Source organism: Thamnophis sirtalis, unplaced genomic scaffold (assembly GCF_051295495.1).
Source record: "Thamnophis sirtalis isolate CommonGarterSnake01/CBP01778 unplaced genomic scaffold, rThaSir2_p1.2 scaffold_16, whole genome shotgun sequence".
Classification (NCBI taxonomy): domain Eukaryota; kingdom Metazoa; phylum Chordata; class Lepidosauria; order Squamata; family Natricidae; genus Thamnophis; species Thamnophis sirtalis.
Window position 1 is genome coordinate 5,713,501 of NW_028261396.1, and position 20,277 is coordinate 5,733,777.

The 20,277-nt window shown below is 45.0% G+C and overlaps 1 protein-coding gene across 1 annotated transcript in view; it reads left to right on the forward strand.

Annotated features, from left to right (window-relative positions):
• Positions 1 to 20,277, forward strand: part of EIPR1 (EARP complex and GARP complex interacting protein 1) — a 73,884-nt gene that overhangs the window by 22,029 nt on the left and 31,578 nt on the right. The window contains exon 4 of the mRNA XM_087702752.1: positions 14,189 to 14,345. Coding sequence (XP_087558878.1) covers positions 14,189 to 14,345 — 157 coding nt within the window. The remainder of the gene's footprint in view (positions 1 to 14,188; positions 14,346 to 20,277) is intronic.

Below are 20,277 nucleotides of genomic sequence, written 5' to 3' on the forward strand. Positions count from 1 at the left end.
AGAAAAAGAAGAAAAAGATCTTGCGAAGTTGGAATTGATTGAGTGAACTTTTTCACTCGCGGGGTTCACAATGGGGGAGGGGGGGTCCGCTCCTCCCCCTGAAGCCCATTACAACGCGGAGCCACATTATGACCCTCCCTGCATCGGTTCGGCAAAAAAAAGCAGGTTTTTTTTTTCTGAAGAGCTGCTTGTATTGGCATGCCCAGCCTCCCCGCCAAGCCAGCTGAGCATGGGAGCGCTGCTCCTGGGCTCGTCGGCCTTCAGACATCATTCCCACCACCAGTTCATGGGGGGGGGGAGGTACAGGGAGGCAGAGAGAGGGAGGGAAAGAGAGAAATGATATTACAAAAGTTTTTCTTTTTTTCTTGTTGCAGAAAAAAATGGAAGTGGCATAAATGTGCATTTATCGTTTTTCTTTGAACATGCTGAACTCTACATCTATCAATATTTTAGGTAGTAATTTAGATTAAATTGCCGGGTTGGCACTTTGCCAACTGGGTTTTGGGTTGCAGTTTGGGCACTCCCCGTAAGGTCCCGAAAAGGTTTGCCATCACTGTAATATATGATTGTATCAGATAGTTGCTTTCACTTATTGCCTCTTGTAAATTCTAGATTATAATTTTCCACATGAAACAAAAATGATTATAATGAACCAAACGTTACAGATTGGAAATAGTCTGAGAATGTACAATTGGATTATTTCCTTCAAATTCAGACCTAAGATGGTTCTGTTCCTTTGGCCATAGGGAGCTGCTCCTCTGCCTGCTCTCAGCCCCCCATTTCAGCAAATGGGGATCATCTTGAGTCTTTAGCCGGGAACCCCAGAAATGATGCCAATTCTTATAGATAATGTGGAGCTGTTATAGGGCTCCATGTCAATCAGCCTCCCGTATTCCTCTAGTGCAGCCGAAGGAAGCGGTTTGATCCAACATAGAGCATAAGGGGCACAATAAAGATGCTTTCACAAGGAATCTGCCACATGCTAAGCCGCTGCCACTTCTGAAAGTAGGACAGTTTCGTAAGGTCTGACACGGGTAGCTGCAGAAACGCCAATTTATCACATCAACTTGACAGTTTTGGAAATTAAATCTGCCCCTCCCCTCCCCTCCGCTTTTCACCTCTTCCTTCTGTGGGAAATCCTTGGAGGGCAGAGACTGGCACTGCCACCTGCCCTCTCCTTTGGGCTGAAAGCCTTTGTCCCCGAGAGAGAGAGCAGCTGGCACGATCGCGATGTAAGTCACACCTCTCCGCTTCAGCATCACTGGCTCAATGTGCGATGTAGCAGAATTAATAATACTTTGGGGAATCTCACATTTGCATTACCTGACTTTATGGAACGGGGGGGGGGGGAAGAGGAAGAAATGTGCAGTCTGGCATTTCATTAAGGCTTCTGCGCACACATTCGGCAACTTTAATATGGCTGCCCTTGCTCGTCCTGTTTAGACTTAAAAGGGCCGTATTCTAATGCTGTATGGAAAGGCAGCGGGAAGAGGACAAGGGTCATCTTTGGCACCCACAAGGGTGGGCAGGCGGGGGTCACGAGGGACGCTTTCGCTTCGATTGAAGAAGCGCTGATCCGCCGTGGAGCTGCAACACACCCTGCCTCGTATAAAACAAAGTGAGGCGTGAGGAGGGGAAGTGGCAAGATGATTCAAAAGGCGTCTGCTATAAATATTTCAGGCCCATGCCGGCAGTAAATAGCTCAGTTCAGAGTTCTTCCTTCCAAAAAGTGAGGATTTGCTCCTTTCCGTAATACGTGCTTTTCAAAGGAGGAGGAGGAGGAGGAGGAGGGCTGATCTCCTGCTGATCTCTCCTACACAATGGCAAGTGTGGATGTGATGATGGAAGCTGCCAGAAGAGGGCAAAGTCCCGTAATTGTAGGCGATGCTCTCTTTGTTTCGGTGAACCGGCTGCTTTGCAGTAGCGCTCAGAGGATGGGGAAGGTTTGGTGGCGGATAACCTGTTCACGAGAGGTCATGATAGACCACGCTGGTTCTGTTTTATTTTGCAAATAGGCAGGCCCTGTCGCCTTCTCTAGTGTCAGATTTCACAAATCCAGTATGGGGGATGTAATGCCGTGCTGTCTAACCACCACCACCTCCTCCTCCTCCTCCTCCTCCTCCTCCTCCTCCTCCTCCTCCTCCGTACACCTACAACAGCCCCCTCCCACCCTCCTGCCAGGTTGCCTGAGAGACCGCGGGAGGGGAGCTTGCAGCGTTCCTCCGGAGGGTGGATTTTCTTCGCAGTTGATGCTGCAAGGCAGACAAAACCTGGGCACAATAATTTAGGGCCTCGCCCTTTCCGGTGAAAAAGAAAGCATTGTCATTGTTAAATAAAAAGGCAGCATTGTCAGCTCTCATTTCTGTCAGAAATACAGCAAATTCTAAAGTGGGCTTTTTTTTGGTTAACAATACTGTGTATAGTAGTCATTAGTAGACCAAGAATTTCAGGTGCCAAAAAACCAGGTTTGGATTATCCGTAGATGGGTTTATCTGTGGTTATATATGGTAATATATTTTTTTAAAGTATCTGTGTTTGCATAGGTGTACAGCCATGCTGGCCGCATGACTGATCGAGCATGGAAACATCTTTGGACACTGCAGGCTCCCTTGGCTGGGAAACGGAGATGAGCCCCACCCCATAGAGTCAGACGCCACTGAACAGCGGAAACCTTTCACCTTTTCATTTTTTATATACAGCATGCGAATCAGTTTGGGGTGGTAGCGGTGAAGGCACCAGGCTAGACCCAGGCCCAGAATTACAATTCCACTTTAGGCTTTAAGCCGGTTGGGATGACAATGGGCCAGTCGCTCGCTCTCTCTCACCCCTAGGAAAGAAAAATTGGCAGGCAGCATCTGAAAAAAAATCTTGCCAAGAAAACGGTGAGGACTAGTCCAGGCGGTTATCAGGAATCAAAAGCTGACTTGAAGGCCCAAATGTAAAAAATATATTTCCCGTATATATTTCCAGATAAGCCTGTCTCCAGATAAGCAGACCCTCGAAAATACCATGAGAAATGCATGTAATTGGGTGGCCTGAGAAATCCGAATTATAAATATTAAAATAGAGCATTCTTTGGATTTATTGAAGTGAATCTATGCCAGAAATCTTCTGGGGGAGATACCTTGCTTCTTCATTCCATACTATATATTAAAATAAGATTTTAAAAAACCTGCAATAATTCTAACACTGGGAGTTCACATCCTTATAGAGCAGTGTTTCTCAACCTTGGCCACTTGAAGATGTCCGGACTTCAACTCCCAGAATTCCCCAGCCAGCGAATGCTGGCTGGGGAATTCTGGGAGTTGAAGTCCAGACATCTTCAAGTGGCCAAGGTTGAGAAACACTGTTATAGAGAACCTTGCTCTAAGAATGGCAAAGTCTTTTCAGCAATTGTGTAGGTTTCCCGGAAAATATTTCCATATCCTGCGTTTACTGAGAGGTGATTTAATATATTTAAAATCATTTTTAAATTGGCAACTAATATCAAATCAAATAATTGAAAGCAACAGGACTGCTTTGGAAGCTACTCCAGGATGTCTCTATACATGTCCTTTGCATTAGCATGGAAAAAAACAGGGCACTTTTAATTATCCAGAAAGGCGCTTTGTGCTTCTCTTTCAAAAGATTTGCATAGACCTGACTACATTTTGGAGAAAGTCTATCTAGGTGACACTGATCTGATGGATCATCATCATCATCATCATCATCATCATCATCATCATCATCATCATCATCATCCCAGATTTCAGCCTCTTTGCTTCCTATGATGATTATCACAAACATCCAGTTTCCCCAATAATTTTGAAGCTGCATCAGTGAATAAAAACCATTCGTGTAGTTTTGATCTCTGCTGCCATTCGGCCTCCACTGCTGGAGAATATTTTGGTCATGTAGCTGGCCAAGAGTCCCTTGTCTTTTACATTTGCTGATAGCTCTCTCCGACTTACATTTCCTACCTGTAGCATTACAGTGGGTTGGAGAAGCGGGTTGGAGATGCCATCCAGACAGGGGTGGGTTTCAACCAGTTTGCGGCGGTCCCCGCGAACCGGTTGGTCGGCGAACCCGGAAGTAAGTAACTTCCGGGAACGGCGAACGGCCCGCGCTCCTTATCGGTCTTTGAAGGCTTCTGCGCTTCCACGCAGGCGCATGGCACATACAGCGCCTGCGCGATTCTCCGCGAGCAGCTGGATGGCACATACAGCGCCTGCGCGAGTCTCCGCGAGCAGCTGGAGCATCGTGCAGGCGCTAAGACGCATGCGTGAACTACGCGCGTGCACGAGGACGCCGCCGGCCCCGTTCCAACCGAACCGGTTGGAATGGGATTAGCAACCCACCACTGCATCCAGAAGATGGTTACTGTGACTCAACAGCCTTTCTTATTGACCCTGCTCTTGGGAAAGGCTGCTGGCAGTGGTTTGATGCTCTTCCTTCATGAGGCCAACTCAGCATGTCTCTTACCAGCCTGTCACTTTGAAAAACGACTGCAGTTTGGTGGGATGATGTTGCCCAGAGTGAAACAATTTTAGGGATCAGCCTTTAAATTTTGTAATGAATTGTATGCCGTTCACAAATTTTTTATGGAGAAATATTGAAAGCAAATATGAGCAAACTGTTGTGGCGTGGCTGTCAATCAATCAGTTGCATAATACACAATTATAGGTTGTTCTCAGCTTAGGGCCCCTTGCTTAGCCTTCATTCAAAGTTGTGTCTGACTTGAAGAAGCAGACTTGCAACCTGGATCTGAGAGTCAACCCTGGGTCACGTGACTACAATTCAGGTGCTCGGCAGCACGACTGCATTTACAGCTTTTGGTGAAAACCCACCACAACAAACAGTGGGCTTGCTTAACAACTGCAGTGTTCTCGTTTACAACCACTGCATTGTCAAGCGACAGGAAAATCAGGAGATCCAGATAGTTCAAATGGGTGCAAAGATTTATTATAAGATTGAGTTTAAGTTTAAGTTTAAGTTTTATTTTATTTATATGCCGCCCTATTCCCTAAAAGGGACTCAGGGCGGCGAACAACTTAAACGGGAAGGGGAAACATACAAGTACAAAATAAACATATTAAAATGACCAACAACCACACCTGTCGAGAGGGGAGGGGAGCTCATCAACCCCAGGCCTGCCGACACAGCCAGGTTTTAACGGCTTTTCGGAAAGCTTCTATGAGAATCTGAACTACTAACGGCCAAGGGAAATTAGCGGGAGATAAGAGTAGAAGGAATTCAAGGTGGGCCGGACTTAGATCTCTTGTGGGCACAAAGGGACTCGTGACTGATGATGCGTTTCACCCCCTCCCTTGGGCTCAGCCTGTTCATCTCCTACATGCATTTGCTTGATGATCATCATCAAAAACATCATAAAATCGGGTCAGTCGTGGCTACAAGGCTTGTGCACCTACAGTCTATTCTCACTTCCCATGCAGTTCTCTTCTAAATTGCATATTTGCTCTTTTGAGTCATTCTGGGTTTGGATGGAACAAACAGCTGAAGAAGGGGAGCATGAAAGAGCACTCTGGTCCTCTTCTACCTCATCCGTCTCTCGTGAACGACTCCTCTGACTGTGCCTTGGAGGGCAGCTCGAGAGAGGATCAGCCCATTCCTGGCAAGTTAGGAACTGGGTTAATTAATGACTCTGAACTGCCAGCTGAAAGAGATTTACGGGCGACTTCAGTTGAGGACAGTTTGCAGATCAGTGAAGATGAGGAGCTGCCTTCCCTGTTCCATCCAAGTATACGTAGAGCAGAGAAAAGACAAGAGCAAAGGAGATCTGCCAGATTACTCGGGAGAAGGCCCCACCCATCTGGTTGCACCAGGAAGCTATTTATCACAGCAGGCAGAGGGAGGCAGGGATGAGAATAAGGTGTTTGGTTTCTGGCTCTGGGTTTCTTTGTGCTTCCTGCTTGGCTTGTTGCGCCTTTGAGACTCGGAACGCCTCTTGCCAAGGGAGCTCTCGCGGATGCACTTTCCGTTTTGCCTTCTGGCTTTAAGTTTGTTTGGTGGATTTTTCAGAGTAACTTTCTATTGTTTTATGGACTATTGGCCATTGCCATAAAGAGCCAAGGTGGCGCAGTGGTTAGGGTGCAGTACTGCAGGCCACTTCAGCTGACTGCTATCTGCAGTTCAGCGGTTCAAATCTCACCGGCTCAAGGTTGACTCAGCCTTCCATCCTTCCGAGGTGGGTGAAATGAGGACCCAGACTGTGGGGGCAATATCCTGACTCTGTAAACCGCTTAGAGAGGTCTGAAAGCCCTATGAAGCGGTATATAAGTCCAATAAATAAATAAATAAATTGCCTTGTGGACTAATCTTGGCCTCCTGCTTGTGGTTGGATTTATTTAGGATAGTTCTGAGGCCGGGTGAAGGAAGCTGCTAAGAACACTAATAAACACACTTTGTAAAACACACTTACAGGTGTGTTTGAGTAAGTGGGGCAGCACAGTACAAAATTTTGCAAAGCAAGCTCGCAGCAGAGAGTTCCTTGTACCCCCGTTGGCTTCCCACGTGACCTAAAAGTGGCTTGTTGACAGGGAAACTGCCGAGGGAGCGAGCTGGCCTAGAGACTAACGGCCGTCTGCTGAGGGAGCTTGCCGTTCGCAGGCGGAAATCGATGGCGACGGTGTTAGAGAAGAAGCAAAGATTATACGTTCTTCCGCTTTCTCGTGTTCATTGCATTCTTAGCAAGGAAACACGAGGTTATTGACGGACGTGCCAGTGGAATATGAGGCGGATTGTTTGGGGGAATTGCGGCTTGAAGGAGCATTGCCACTGGGAGATTCCTCATTTACAGCGATTAGTTAATTTTACACAACAGAGGATTTTGGAAAGTAGGAGCCATTTTTTTCTTAGGAATAATATGGATTATTTTCTGGAAATCTTCCCAGCTTCCATTGCTGCTTTTTGTCTGAACTTTTCTGAATTGTGGAATCTTCCTTTTAAGAAACCTTGCTCGGTTCTAACACTGGTAGTACAGCATAATGAGCAGAAGTTGTTTAAAATGAATTTAGAATAGAATTTTATTATTTATATGCCGCCCTTCTCCGGGAGGACTCAGGGCAGCGAACAATTCAAAAGGGGAGAAGGGGATGAATTTATAAATTTACACGCATTGCTGGAATAGTGTTGCTTTCAGGAATATAGCGACTGTGATCTTACGTGTCAAATGAGCCAGAAGTAAAAATGTGGCTGAGGAATCTGTGGCTCTCCAAATGCAAATTGTATCAGACCCAGCTAGGATGTTAGGAGTTGTACATCAGAAGTATTTCGAGGGCCAGATATAAATGGGATTGCTGAAGACTAATTTTCTGTTATAACTTCAGGTGAAAGTATAAAAGGTGCAGAATAAAAATAATCAGAAGAACATAAGGGTGGGTTATAAATTGTATTGTTTTTTACAATGGAAAATTGTAATCGGGAAAAATTTGACACGTTCTGGACTGACACATTGCTTGGCCCTTAGTAATCGACCATTCACCAGTTTCTTTGGCTTTGCTTTTCAACCACTGGAGAGTAAAGGTCTTAACTGTGTGAAAAAAAATTCACCCCTGATATTTATTTTTTCTCTACAGGTTTTGAAATATACGAAGGATAAGTTAGCATGTTCCTGATTTTCTGGAAAATTACATTCCAAGGCGGCCGTCCCCAACCTCTCCGGACTGGAGGGGGAGGGGGAAGGGTTTTGAGCGAGCCGCATGTAAGCATGCATGCGCACTCAGCTCCATTTGCACGAATGGCGGGCACGCACACCTGCTGCAGAAATGGAGCTGTGCGCATCTGTTTGCTCGTCCACCTCTTCCACGCCCCAGTTCTGAATGGGCCGCGGCCTGGAGGTTGAGGACTCTCCTTTTAAGGAATTGCACAGAGATTACGGAAAGAGTTTATAGATGACAGAATATTTATACCAAAATGCAAGATTATATGAACCTACAGAGATTACTTCAAAGCACTTCCTATTCGTTAAAAGCAGCGCTATATAAACATTAAGAAGGACACAGGTGACAGATTCTACTACTATTTTTTTGATCAGGGAATGGCCCGTTGCAAAATTACCTCTCATTTCTTACGCCTCGTTCATTAGTAATTTCAGTGGGGACTTTTAATTCGGAGATAGATCGCAAATACGGGGCAGGAGGAACGAAAAGCTGAAAAGGTAGTAAACACCGTGTATAAAGTCACCTTCTATGCGAACAAGCAAAGCAGGCTTTATCCCGATTAATAAGAGCAATAAATCCTCCTGTTTTGTCTGTGGCGAGAAGGCAGCGTCTGAGACTAGTGGCTGGAGCCTGCCATACAAGGGACATTAATGGGCACCAGCTGGGCTGCAGCTCGAGCTGCTACACAACTTTAACTTTGCACAGCAAGAGCTGCTGTGGCAATGGCGCAGAAGCGCCTCCTGTACAGATTCAGAAGTACACTTCAATGGTGGTTCCCAGGGCAACCGAGTAATAGCAGCCAGCTGGCTTTGTACCACCTGAGCGCATGAAAGAGCAAGGCCCCAGCTCAGCCCATTCCAGCACGGAGCTCTTCACAGATGCCAGTTTAGCTTGAGTTCGGCACACTCCGAAGTCAACGGCCGATGCCACCGCCTTCCCTTTCGTTCATCCCCCTGTAAGACTTTCTGCAAAAAAATAAAAAAAAATCCAGGGTGACTTTTCCGTTCATGTGCAGACGGGAGCTGCGCTAGGCTTCCCCTTCAATTTTTGCCTTCATTCCACATCTGGCTCTGGAGACCTGCGTGCACAGCCCTTGCATTTCCAACGTAGCGTTCCTGCCATTGGCATTAAATATTGGAACGATGTTTTATAACTTGTATAGATAAAGAAGGCATTAAAAAAGAGACAGCTGTAGCCTGCACCAGGGTAAATAATAGAAATAATTATGGGGGACATTTCTTTAGTGTGCAGTTATATGTTTGCAGTTTATGGCATGTTTATTATTAACTTGTGCTTAAGCAACGTGTCCTTTTTACCAAATAGGCAGCCGCTGATGTCTGATCCGGCTCAGAATTCTCAGCCTGGGATTGAGCTAAAGACAGATAGTTGCTGGACAAGGGGAAAAAATATATAATCTATTTGTATTTCTGATCCCTGTTCATCACTTTCCCCTTCTTTGTAGCCTGGAGAGCCTGGGGAACCCCTCTAAGCCAGGGTTTTTCAACCTTGGCAACTTGAAGATGTCCGGACTTCAACTCCCAGAATTCCCCAGCCAGCGAATGCTGGCTGGGGAATTCTGGGAGTTGAAGTCCGGACATCTTCAAGTTGCCAAGGTTGAAAAACACTGCTCTAAGCCATCTGCTCTCTATTTCTGTCCTCTAGATGTCACTCTATAAAATCATTTCCTTTTTTTGCAATCGTCTTCTACCATCCTACCATCTTTTTAGTAGAGAAGCTTATCAAATATGGGGCTGGATGTTCAGGGTAGTTACTGAGGCAGCCAGCTACTCAAACATTGAATTATTAGATGTGGTCTGAATCATCTCATCATCTTGGATAAGTGAGGGTCTGTTGTAGCAAAAGAATGGGCAGACGGGAGGACAGTATAGAGCAGGGGTGTCAAACTCGCGTTGTCACATGACGTATTTTTCCCCTTCGCTAAAACGGGGGTGGGCATGGCCGGCATGTGACGCACCTGGCCCGTGGGCTACGAGTTTGACACCCCTGGGATAGAATTATGGAAGACAAGGGATCCACAGGAACCTTCTCTATTCTTCCTCCTCCAGAAACATATTGTGATCTAACATTGTCTTTATTTTGTGGGTACAAATTCTTGAGCATCACTTTAAGGAGTCTGCTTGGTACTGTTGTTATTTATATTTGTACGCCAGGTAGAAATCTGTTCATGTTTGGCTCTTCATTAATTTAGCCTTTTCCTCCTCCCCTCCTCTCCTCTCTCTCTCCTCCTCTCCTCCTCTCCTCTTTCTCTTCTCTCCTCTCTCTTCTCTCCTCTCTCCTCCTCTCCTCTCTCTCTCCTCCCCTCCCCTCCTCTCTCTCGCCTCCTCTCTCTCTCCTCCCCTCTCCTCCTCTCTCTCCTCTCCTCTCCTCTCTCTCTTCTCTCCTCTCTCTCTCCTCCTCTCCTCTCTCCTCCTCTCCTCTCTCTCTCCTCCCCTCCCCTCCTCGCTCTCTCCTCCTCTCCTCACCTCCTTTCCCCTCCCCTCCCCTCTCCCGTCCCCTCTCCTCCCCCTTTGATTAATCAATCAGTGGTGAATAACTTAAATTTTATCAGTGCTAACCAGTTAAGAGCATAAATATGAACAGGGCAACTGCCTCTTGCAAGAGTGAGAAGTTGTTCCAGGGTAGCCCCAGGTAGTGTGCATTGCAGAGGTCCAGTCCTAAGGTTATTAGGGAATGGGTCACTGAAGCCAGAATAGACTAAAGTTATAGCTGAAGCTGGATATAGGCCAGCTACACACAGACAGAGAGAGAGACAGAGAGAGGGAGAGAGAGAGAGACTCTCCTGTATTTTGGGTGTAAAGATGAGAACCTATCACAGCCTCTCGCAAATAAAGGAGGATTGTTTGCTAGACTCTAAGTTTGCAAGGTGTGAAACCTGATACCTTCCTACTCAACAGATTGTCTCCTGCTTGTAAATATATACAATCTTGATATAATTAGCAGTCATTGTACTCTGAAAGTGAGAGATCTGTCTAGCCAGTCTCCAATTAATTTTCTTTAGCGGGCATTCTTCCATATCCAGAAACCCAGGTTAGCCTTTCTTCCACTCACAGTAGATGGGAAGATCTTTCTTCTGCTCTCTTGTGTTGTGCTAAGTCTTAATCCTCAGATATTCACCAGTACCACAGTAGAGTAAAAAATCTCTTCTTAGAAGGGCAAGAATCTTTCTGGTTGCTCAAATCTACTTGCAAATCTTACTACTAACTTCATAATTAATATCTTTTGAGATAATATCTCAAAAGCAAAGATATTGCTCAGAGATATTGACAGTGTTCTCCCTGGGACACGTCAGGGAAGAAGGAGAGAGCGAGAGGATGGAGATGGATAAGGAAAGGAAAGGAAGAAAAGAGAGACAGAGAGAGAGAAAGGAAAGAAAGAAAGAAAAATAAAGAAAATAAAGGAAGGAAGGAAGGAAGAAAGAAAGATAATGAAGGAAGGAAGGAAGGAAGGAAGGAAGGAAGAAAGAAAGAAAGAAAGAAAGAAAGAAAGAAAGAAAGAAAGAAAGAAAGAAAGAAAGAAAAAGAAAAAAGCTATTAGGAGCCTCTTACCACTTTCCCCCCCAGGAACCTCATAGTGACAGAAGTATGTAAAGAGAATTCTTCAGGGAATAGCTTGTCTTTTGTTAAACTGCCATGTCTTCTGCTAAGGCTAAGTGATGGTTTCTCTCATGTCCCCCCCCCCCAAATAGGAAAGTCCTCCATTCCAGTCATTTTTGTAAATGTATTGACTTCAGGCTCTCTAAATTTCAAATCTTCTTCAGCTGAAAAAGTGCTCAGAATATAAGATGTGTGTCAGGGCTGCTTCGCTCAGTAACCAAGAAAGAAACCACTCAACTCCATTTTGCAGAATTAAGAGTACTTTTACTGGTTATAAGTAGATAGCAGCTAAGCAAAGCTGGATCTGAGGCAAAAGCGCGCGCAAACATAGATATCAATGTGTGACCCATTCCGCTCCCCTTGGTAACCCCAGCCCATAGTAGCAATAGCAATAGCAGTTAGACTTATATACCGCTTCATGGGGCTTTCAGCCCTCTCTAAGCGGTTTACAGAGTCAGCATATCGCCCCCACAGTCTGGGTCCTCATTTCACCCACCTCAGAAGGATGGAAGGCTGAGTCAACCTTGAGCCGGTGAGATTAGAACCGCTGAACTGCAGATAACAGTCAACTGAAGTGGCCTGCAGTACTGCACCCTAACCACTGCACCACCTCGGCTCTATAAGTCCAATCCAATTACTCCACAGCTGTCAGGTGGGAGACATCTTCAAAAATCATCATCAGGTTGGTATGCCGGAGAGTTGGCCTTGGCGGGAAACTCCCCTCCTTGCCACATGCGCAGTAGATGGCGAGAACAACGCCCTTCTTTCAGCCTCTCCTGCACAGAATATTTCCCCCACCCAAATACCAATCCCCCCCCCGCTCCCCGTTTCAATGGCAGCCGAAAAGCAAGCAGCAAAACAGAGGCCGGCATCGTGTTTCTACCATACATTGCTGGATACCATGGACCAGGTTTAATTCTTGAGTTAAATAATACAGGGAAGGTACTATGAAAAAAAAGCCATTAATTTTGTCTCAGTGTGTAAATAAATCGAGCTGCATTAATGATTTTTTAGACATTTAGCTGTATTTATATTTAGAGCATAAGAATGATGTATGTTTTCTATCTCCTTCTCCACTTTTCTCCATGCCTTTATTTCCTATCTTGTAGGGAACCATGACTTGACTGCCATCTGACTCTCCCCCCCCCCCCCACAATAAATTCTTTTAATTAAAAGAACACAATGGAAATCTTCCAGAAGGGGAACCATATTGAAATGCCAGCTTCCAGCACTGACATTTCAAGTAATATCTCTGGGGGCCACGTATTCTTCAGGGCATTCTGCAAAAACAAAAAAGAAGGGGGGGGGGAAACCTCCAAAATAGTGTGTTCCTGCAGCTCAGTGATTTTTTTTTTGGAAGAGTGCCCAGAAAAATAAAAGTAAAAATTATGTAGGTTATTAAGAAACGTGGGGGAGAATCGGGGTGCAGCAATTTGTGAAGAGGAGCCTCCCCTATCTACCCTCTGATAAATGGGATTTTATGACTAGCCATAAGCTAGCAATAGCCTTGAGTTTGGAAAGCTCAGGAGGCTCCTTTCTAGGATTTATTTTTTTAAAAAAAGAATTATCCGGGAGGAATTGAAATGGAGGTGGGGAGTGGAGAGGAGAGCAGAATATAAACGTGCCAAGCTAAAAACCTAGCTCTCTGCAAGAAGGCATGGTTCAGAAGCTACCCATGCAAATTAAAGATGACCCGGGAAAGCCAGAGATGGGAGACCTTAGAATTATGCCTGTGTTATTAAGCAGAAAAATGGTAATCTCAGCAAATCGCTCCACTCTCCCGCATTAATTGAAATAGCCGTACAGAGAGCGGCGTTGGGGAAAGTCCTTCCCGTGACTCGTATCGCCTGCTGTCACCTCGGCTATTTATGCAGCTTTCTGGCTTTGTAGACTATTGGGGGGGGGGGTTCTCTCTCTCTCTCCCTCTCTCCCTCTCTCTCTCTCTCTCCTACGCGCTCTATTGTTAGAATGAAGTTCAGTAAGATTCTTTAAATGTTTTTACATGGTTGTTGAGCAAGTGCCTTGCTTATGATTGCAAAAAATGCTAGGACTCTCTCTCTCTCCCTCTCTCTCTTTCTCTCCCTCTCTCCATCCCTCCCTTTCTCTCCCTCCCTCCCTCCCTCTCTCCCCCCCTCTCTCTCCTACGCGCTCTATTGTTAGAATGAAGTTCAGTAAGATTCTTTAAATGTTTTTACATGGCTGTTGAGCAAGTGCCTTGCTTATGATTGCAAAAAATGCTAGGGCTCTCTCTCTCCCTCTCTCTCTTTCTCTCCCTCTCTCCATCCCTCCCTTTCTCTCCCTCCCTCCCTCCCTCTCTCCCCCCCTCTCTCTCCTACGCGCTCTATTGTTAGAATGAAGTTCAGTAAGATTCTTTAAATGTTTTTACATGGCTGTTGAGCAAGTGCCTTGCTTATGATTGCAAAAAATGCTAGGACTCTCTCTCTCCCTCTCTCTCTTTCTCTCCCTCTCTCCATCCCTCCCTTTCTCTCCCTCCCTCCCTCCCTCTCTCCCCCCCTCTCTCTCCTACGCGCTCTATTGTTAGAATGAAGTTCAGTAAGATTCTTTAAATGTTTTTACATGGTTGTTGAGCAAGTGCCTTGCTTATGATTGCAAAAAATGCTAGGACTCTCTCTCTCTCTCCCTCTCTCTCTTTCTCTCCCTCTCTCCATCCCTCCCTTTCTCTCCCTCCCTCCCTCCCTCTCTCCCCCCCCTCTCTCTCCTACGCGCTCTATTGTTAGAATGAAGTTCAGTAAGATTCTTTAAATGTTTTTACATGGCTGTTGAGCAAGTGCCTTGCTTATGATTGCAAAAAATGCTAGGGCTCTCTCTCTCCCGCCCTCTCTCTCTCTTCCAGAAACCCCCCCTCCCCTGCCCTCCCCCTACTGTGATCTGTTGACATTATCCTCTGTTCCTCAGCTTCAGACAGTAAAGTCATGACATGTGCGGCTGTTTGGAGGATGCCGGAGGAATTGGAATCAGGCAATCATGAATCCCCTGATGATTCATCAAGCAATGCTCAAATCCTGGAGCTACTCTGTCACCTTGACAACACAGCCCATGGCAATATGGCCGGGTAGGACTCTGCATATTTTATACTCCCAAGGAAGAAAAAAAAAAAGAGAATGAAGGAAGGGCAGACAGTTTCCATTAAATCTGAACTTTGTACATTGAAATATACATGCCTCACCTTACGGTTTCCGTATTGTTATCTTAAGCCGGGATTGGGAATTAGAAGCAATAGTCCTTCAGATATTTAATAGGCTGTTTTTAACTGTTTTTGGATAAACTCACTGATTCTACAATACCGTGTATTTCAAGGTACATATTTTGTGTTACACACAACTAATATAACAACAGCTCAGTAGCTGGATGGGATTTCACTTAGAAAAGTCTGAATCCCTGTTGCTTCCCTTCACTTGCGCTACCTTCTCCATCTCCACAACCAGTTGGACAACTGGTGTTCCTTGAAACTCTTCCTTTATTCTATGCTGTACTGTGTAACAAAATAAGGAAGTAGTTTTCTATCAATGATTCGTAGTGATGCATAGCTGATGCTTATCAAGTAAGGCTTTTCCTATTTGTCTTCTGTTGTTATCTAGTGAAATGGCTCTTCTTTCTGCTGCTTGTATACCCATAAAGGTAAAGGTTCCCCTCGCACATATGTGCTAGTTGTTTCTGACTAGGGGGCAGTGATCATCTCCGTTTCAAAGCCGAAGAGCCAGCGCTGTCCGAAGACATCTCCGTGGTCATGTGGCCGGCATGACTAAACGCCAAAGGCGCATGGAACGCTGTTACCTTCCACCAAAGTGATCCCTATTTTTCTACTTGCATTTTTAACCTGCTTTCGAACTGCTAGGTTGGCAGAAGCTGAGACAAGTAACGGGAGCTCACTCTGTTACGCGGCGCTAGGGATTCGAACCACCGAACTGTCGATCTTTCTGATCAACAAGCTCAAACCTTAGTCACATACCCATACAGAAAGGGAAATCATGAGGGGTCCCATATACTGGAGATGCCTTAATTTCAGTCTCTCTATATGTTCTGATCATCCAGTTGAGCAGTGGAATCCTAGATACGGATGGAAATATTTTACCTAACATAATATCCGTTTCCCCATTTGATTTAGCTAGGCTCAATTTTATTTAAATTCTTTACTACATATTGATGGATCTCCGTTCCTGCATTTTTAAGAGAAAAATGTTTCCAGGGACTGCAGTGATTATTGAAATAGGTGGAACAAGAGGGTTTGATTCACTTCGTGACCCGAAAAAAGCGGCATGACAAAAGCGCGCCGACAAAACCGCGTTGCTAAAACCGCGACGTCATCAACGCGCTGACAACAGCGCACAGACAACAGCGCGTCGACAGAAGTGCGATTCAAGGGCGGTTTAAGTTAAGTTAAGGGTTAGGGTTAGCATTACGTTTAGGGTTAGGGTTAGCGTTAGGTTTAGGGTTAGATTTAGGGTTAGGTTTAGGGTTAGGTTTAGAGTTAGGGTTAGGGTTAGGTTCAGTGCTCATTCGTCGGCGTGGTTTAGAACTCGCGGTTTTGTCACCGCGGTTTAGTCAGGCGCGGTTTTGTCGGTCGCCCTTTTGTCGGTGAACCGATTCACTTATAAGTTCAATCATTTAAACTTGTATCTGTACAAAAATGTGTACTTTAAATTTCAATAATTTCAGCAGGAGTCTCATGGACCCCAAACACACGGGTCCAAATCCAATTTTTTTTGGGGGGGATGCCCATTTCCTGGGTCATGTGACACTGTATGCTTGGGATATTTTTGTTAGCTTTTTGGATGCATTGTACATTTTATGAAACCAAGTTGTTCTGCATTACAACTCTCGGCTTCCTGCTGAATAATCTCGTAATCTTGGTTCCTCTCCTTGTGTTGGCCAAACACCCGCTGACATAATTGGTGTACCTGTGTACCTAATGTTGACCGTACCCTGGTTTGTTTGTGTGTTTGTTTTCTATCTGGGGCTTTCTCTCAGGTCACGGGAAGCCTGTGTTAGCATATTTAGCCGCTGGTAGCCACTTTCTGCCTCTCTCTTGCCATGGGTCTCTTCGGTAAACCACCCACTGAAGGTGCGTCAAGAGTCAGTCCTTCCAGTCGGAGTCTTCAGTGCAGTGTTTCTCAACCTTGGCAACTTGAAGATGTCCGGACTTCAACTCCCAGAATTCCCCAGCCAGCATTCGCTGGCTGGGGAATTCTGGGAGTTGAAGTCAGGACATCTTCAAGTTGCTAAGGTTGAGAAACACTGCTTCAGTGGGTCTCTACTGCCGTGGCACGACAAAACCGCGCTTGACTAAGCCGCGCCCGATTAAACTGCGTCGCTGACGTCATCAACAGGGCGACAACAGTGAGCGCGGAGAAAGAAGGGCGCTTTAAATAGCGCTTTGAAAGCAAGCCGATTCAACTTAAGGTAAGGGTTAGGTTTAGGGTTAGGTTAAGGGTTAGGTAAGGGTTAGGTTTAAGGTTAGGATTAGAGTTAGGGTTAGGTTTAGGGTTAGGTTTAGGGTTAGGTTAAGGGTTAGGTTTAGGGTTAGGTTAAGGGTTAGGTTTAAGGTTAGGATTAGAGTTAGGGTTAGGTTTAGGGTTAGGTTTAGGGTTAGGTTAAGGGTTAGGTTTAGGGTTAGGTGTAGGGTTAGGTTTAGGGTTAGGTTTAGGGTTAGGTTAAGGGTTAGGTTTAGGGTTAGGATTAGGTTTAGGGGTTAATTTTAGGTTTAGCATTTACAGCGTGCTGCTGTCTCCGCGCTGTTTTCGCCCTGTTGATGACGTCAGCTACGCGGTTTCGTCGAGCGCCCTTTAGTCGAACGCGGTTTTGTGGTGGAACCCTCTACTGCAGCAGCCTTTTGGTGAGCTACACATTCCCTACGAGGATTTTGCAAGGTCTTTTCAGTGGCCTCCCCTAACAATATCAGGACTCTTCCTGGGTCTCCCCTGCTGACCTGCTTCCGGCCTTCCTTCATGCTCCGTCTTTTGATCAGTTCTGCCCTGGTTCTGCTGCTTCATCTCCACTTCGGTTGCTCTGGTTCTTCCCACTACTTTATCACACCTGCTGCAGCTGCTGCAGCTTCAGAGAGGCTTTAGCTGGGCAGCCTTTCCCTCCTGGTCTCAGCTGCTTAGCACTGCGGCTCAAAGAAAACCCCTTCTGGCTCTCTCAATAAGAAACTTCCACGTGTCACTGCAGCCCGCTCCAAACTCCCAAGAAATGCTCCCCAGACCCCCCTCACATCCCTCACATCCCTCCTCCACACAGCTGGGCTATAAATCCTTGCTTTTATCTACATAGCTCCATCAGCCTGCTAATTTAAAAGCCACAGGGAAGAGAGAGGCTGCGAGGCATTTCTTTCCGCTGCTGAGCCAGATCCTGCCTTTGACGGACAAGTACAGCAACCATGCCATGTCAAAGCTAGAATTATTTACTAGTTCAGATCCTAATAGGTACATGTCCCTTACTGCACAGGTAGGCTGCATTTATATGTAGGTGTGTGTGCGTGTGTGTATCTGTGTGTATGGGTAGGCAAAGTCAGACACACAATTTTTATAAGGTGGCGCAGTGGTTTAAATGCAGCACTGCAGGCTGCTTCAGCTGACTGCAGTTCTGCAGTTCGGCTGTTCAAATCTCACCGGCTCAAAGGTTGACTCAGCCTTCCATCCTTCCGAGGTGGCTGAAATGAGGACCCGGATTGTTGTTGGGGGCGATATGCTGACTCTGTAAACCGCTTAGAGAGGGCTGAAAGCCCCTATGAAGTGGTATATAAGTCTAACTGCTATTGCTATTGCTAATTGGCATATCATATTTTGAGAGATGTTTGGGGTAAGGGTTTGGCCAATTGAGGAAACCTTGAATTCAAACTAATTCAAGGTTTTAAAACATATTTTCTAATAACAATTTGGCAAACTAGATAGATGTAAAATTTTACTGGATCACGTATGACTCTGAAGTCAGTTCAGAATAAGTCTGGGTTCCATCAAGGAGTTGCTGTTCAGCACCCCGAAGAAATTAAGAAACATCCTATGAGCTGCTTCTAATTTTCTCCTCTCCCGGCATTGCGATTTTGCATTTTGAAGATTTTATTTTGACTTGGTGAATGCAGTTGTCATGATTTGAATCAAGGATGCAACTCAGCTATAAGACAGCTAATCAAATGGTCTGGAAGCTTAGTGAACGGGGCCTATATTTGAGCTAATTATAAGAGTTGTAAATATAAACAAAGCTAGCGCTTTGTCACTTAGAGTAGTGGTGTTTGGACATTGCCGGTTCTCTGGCAGACAGAAACGTCCTGGTTTGTCTGCTGCATTTGCTGGCTGGGGAATTCTGGGAGTTGAAGTCCAGACATCTTCAAGTTGCCAAGGTTGAGAAACACTGCTTTAGAAGTTGCTACCAGCCCACCATCCGCATCTCCAGCCCAGCCCAACTGGAATTGCTGGGAGCCATAAATGAGCAAGATCTGGTGGGCCTGAGACCCCTCCTCTGATGGGATGTAAACACACCATAGAATAAATAACCTGTCGAGGGAGTCTCCTTCCTTGTAAACGAAATTCTAGCTTGCCATGCAGCACATCATGGTATATATTACCAGAATTTCAGATTTTTTTTTCTGTAATGCTCTCATATAAGAGCACTGGAGTTGCAATGCAAGGAAGTTGTTCTTTGTCTTATAACAAAAATACAGTGGCCTTGATTTTCACAAAAACCTTTAAAAACCATATGTGACAAAGAACGATTCAATAAAATAAGTGACCAGAGGAAAGAAATTATAATTTTGCAAGAACAGATTGAGCACCCCCAGATCTTTCTAATGAGGTGTGTTGCTTGAATTATATTGATTTATCATTTAGTATTCTTTATCAAATTTGAAGCCCTGAAAACTCCATGAACATTTTAAAATTGGAATCGTTTTCATTTTTAAAAAACTTTAAAAGGGGTGCCCATTTATCCTAATTGGAATAAAAGTCAGTAGAACTTTCCTTGTAAAATGCCTTTGGAAAATGCTTTCTAACGTTAAGTGGAAAATAGAGAAAAAATCCACAGTAGTTGGCTTTAATTTGCAAATAATAGTTGGCGGAACTTTTTGTTTAGATGTCCCCAGATTTTTCTTTTTCTTTCACTCCAGTGCTGAGTTCAGATCAGAATTACGATTTCAATTCGAAACAAAAATATTTCTCTTCCCTTCATCCAACCTGATATTCTGTGTCTTTTCTTTCATCAAAACTTGTTAAACAGCTAACGAATGCTAATACAGCAATGCTTAAAAGTTTGTGTACCCTTCTGAATGTTTAATACTTCTGCAAAAGGTAAAGGTTCCCCTTGCACATATGTGCTAGTCGTTCCCGACTCTAGGGGATGGTGCTCATCTCTGTTTCAAAGCCACAGAGCCAGCGCTATCCGAAGACAACTCCGTAGTCATGTGGCTGGCATGACTAAATGCCGAAGGTACACGGAACATTACCTTCCCACCAAAGGTGGTTCCTATTTTTCTACTTGCATTTTTGCATGCTTTCGAACTTGTCCCAGCTTCAGGACAAGTAATGGAAGCTCATATGCGGCACTAGGGATTCGAACCTCAGAACTGCCAACCTTTCTGATCGACAAGCTCAGCGTCTTAGCCACTGAGCCACCGCGCCCCCATTGCATAAATATGGCCTAAAATGTCCCCTGTTCTCCGCACAATTCCTCAAACCATATAAAGAGAAAGCAGTTAAACAAAAACATTTATATTTGTTCATTTATATATTGAGAAAAATGATTCAAATCTACGTATTTTTGTATGGGGAAAGTATGTGAATTTCTAAGGTTCTCGGTTCATTGGAAGGAGAGATTAGAGTCGGGGGTTTCAATGAATGGGATGATAATCAGATCTGAATGTGAGATGTCCTGCTTATTTTCACAAACTGAATTCTGGATATTCGCAATCAAAAGTCTGGTCTTCACAACAAAGAGATGTGGAAGGGTTTCATGCTAGAACATAGATTTCCCAAGACCTCTGAAAACAATTGTTG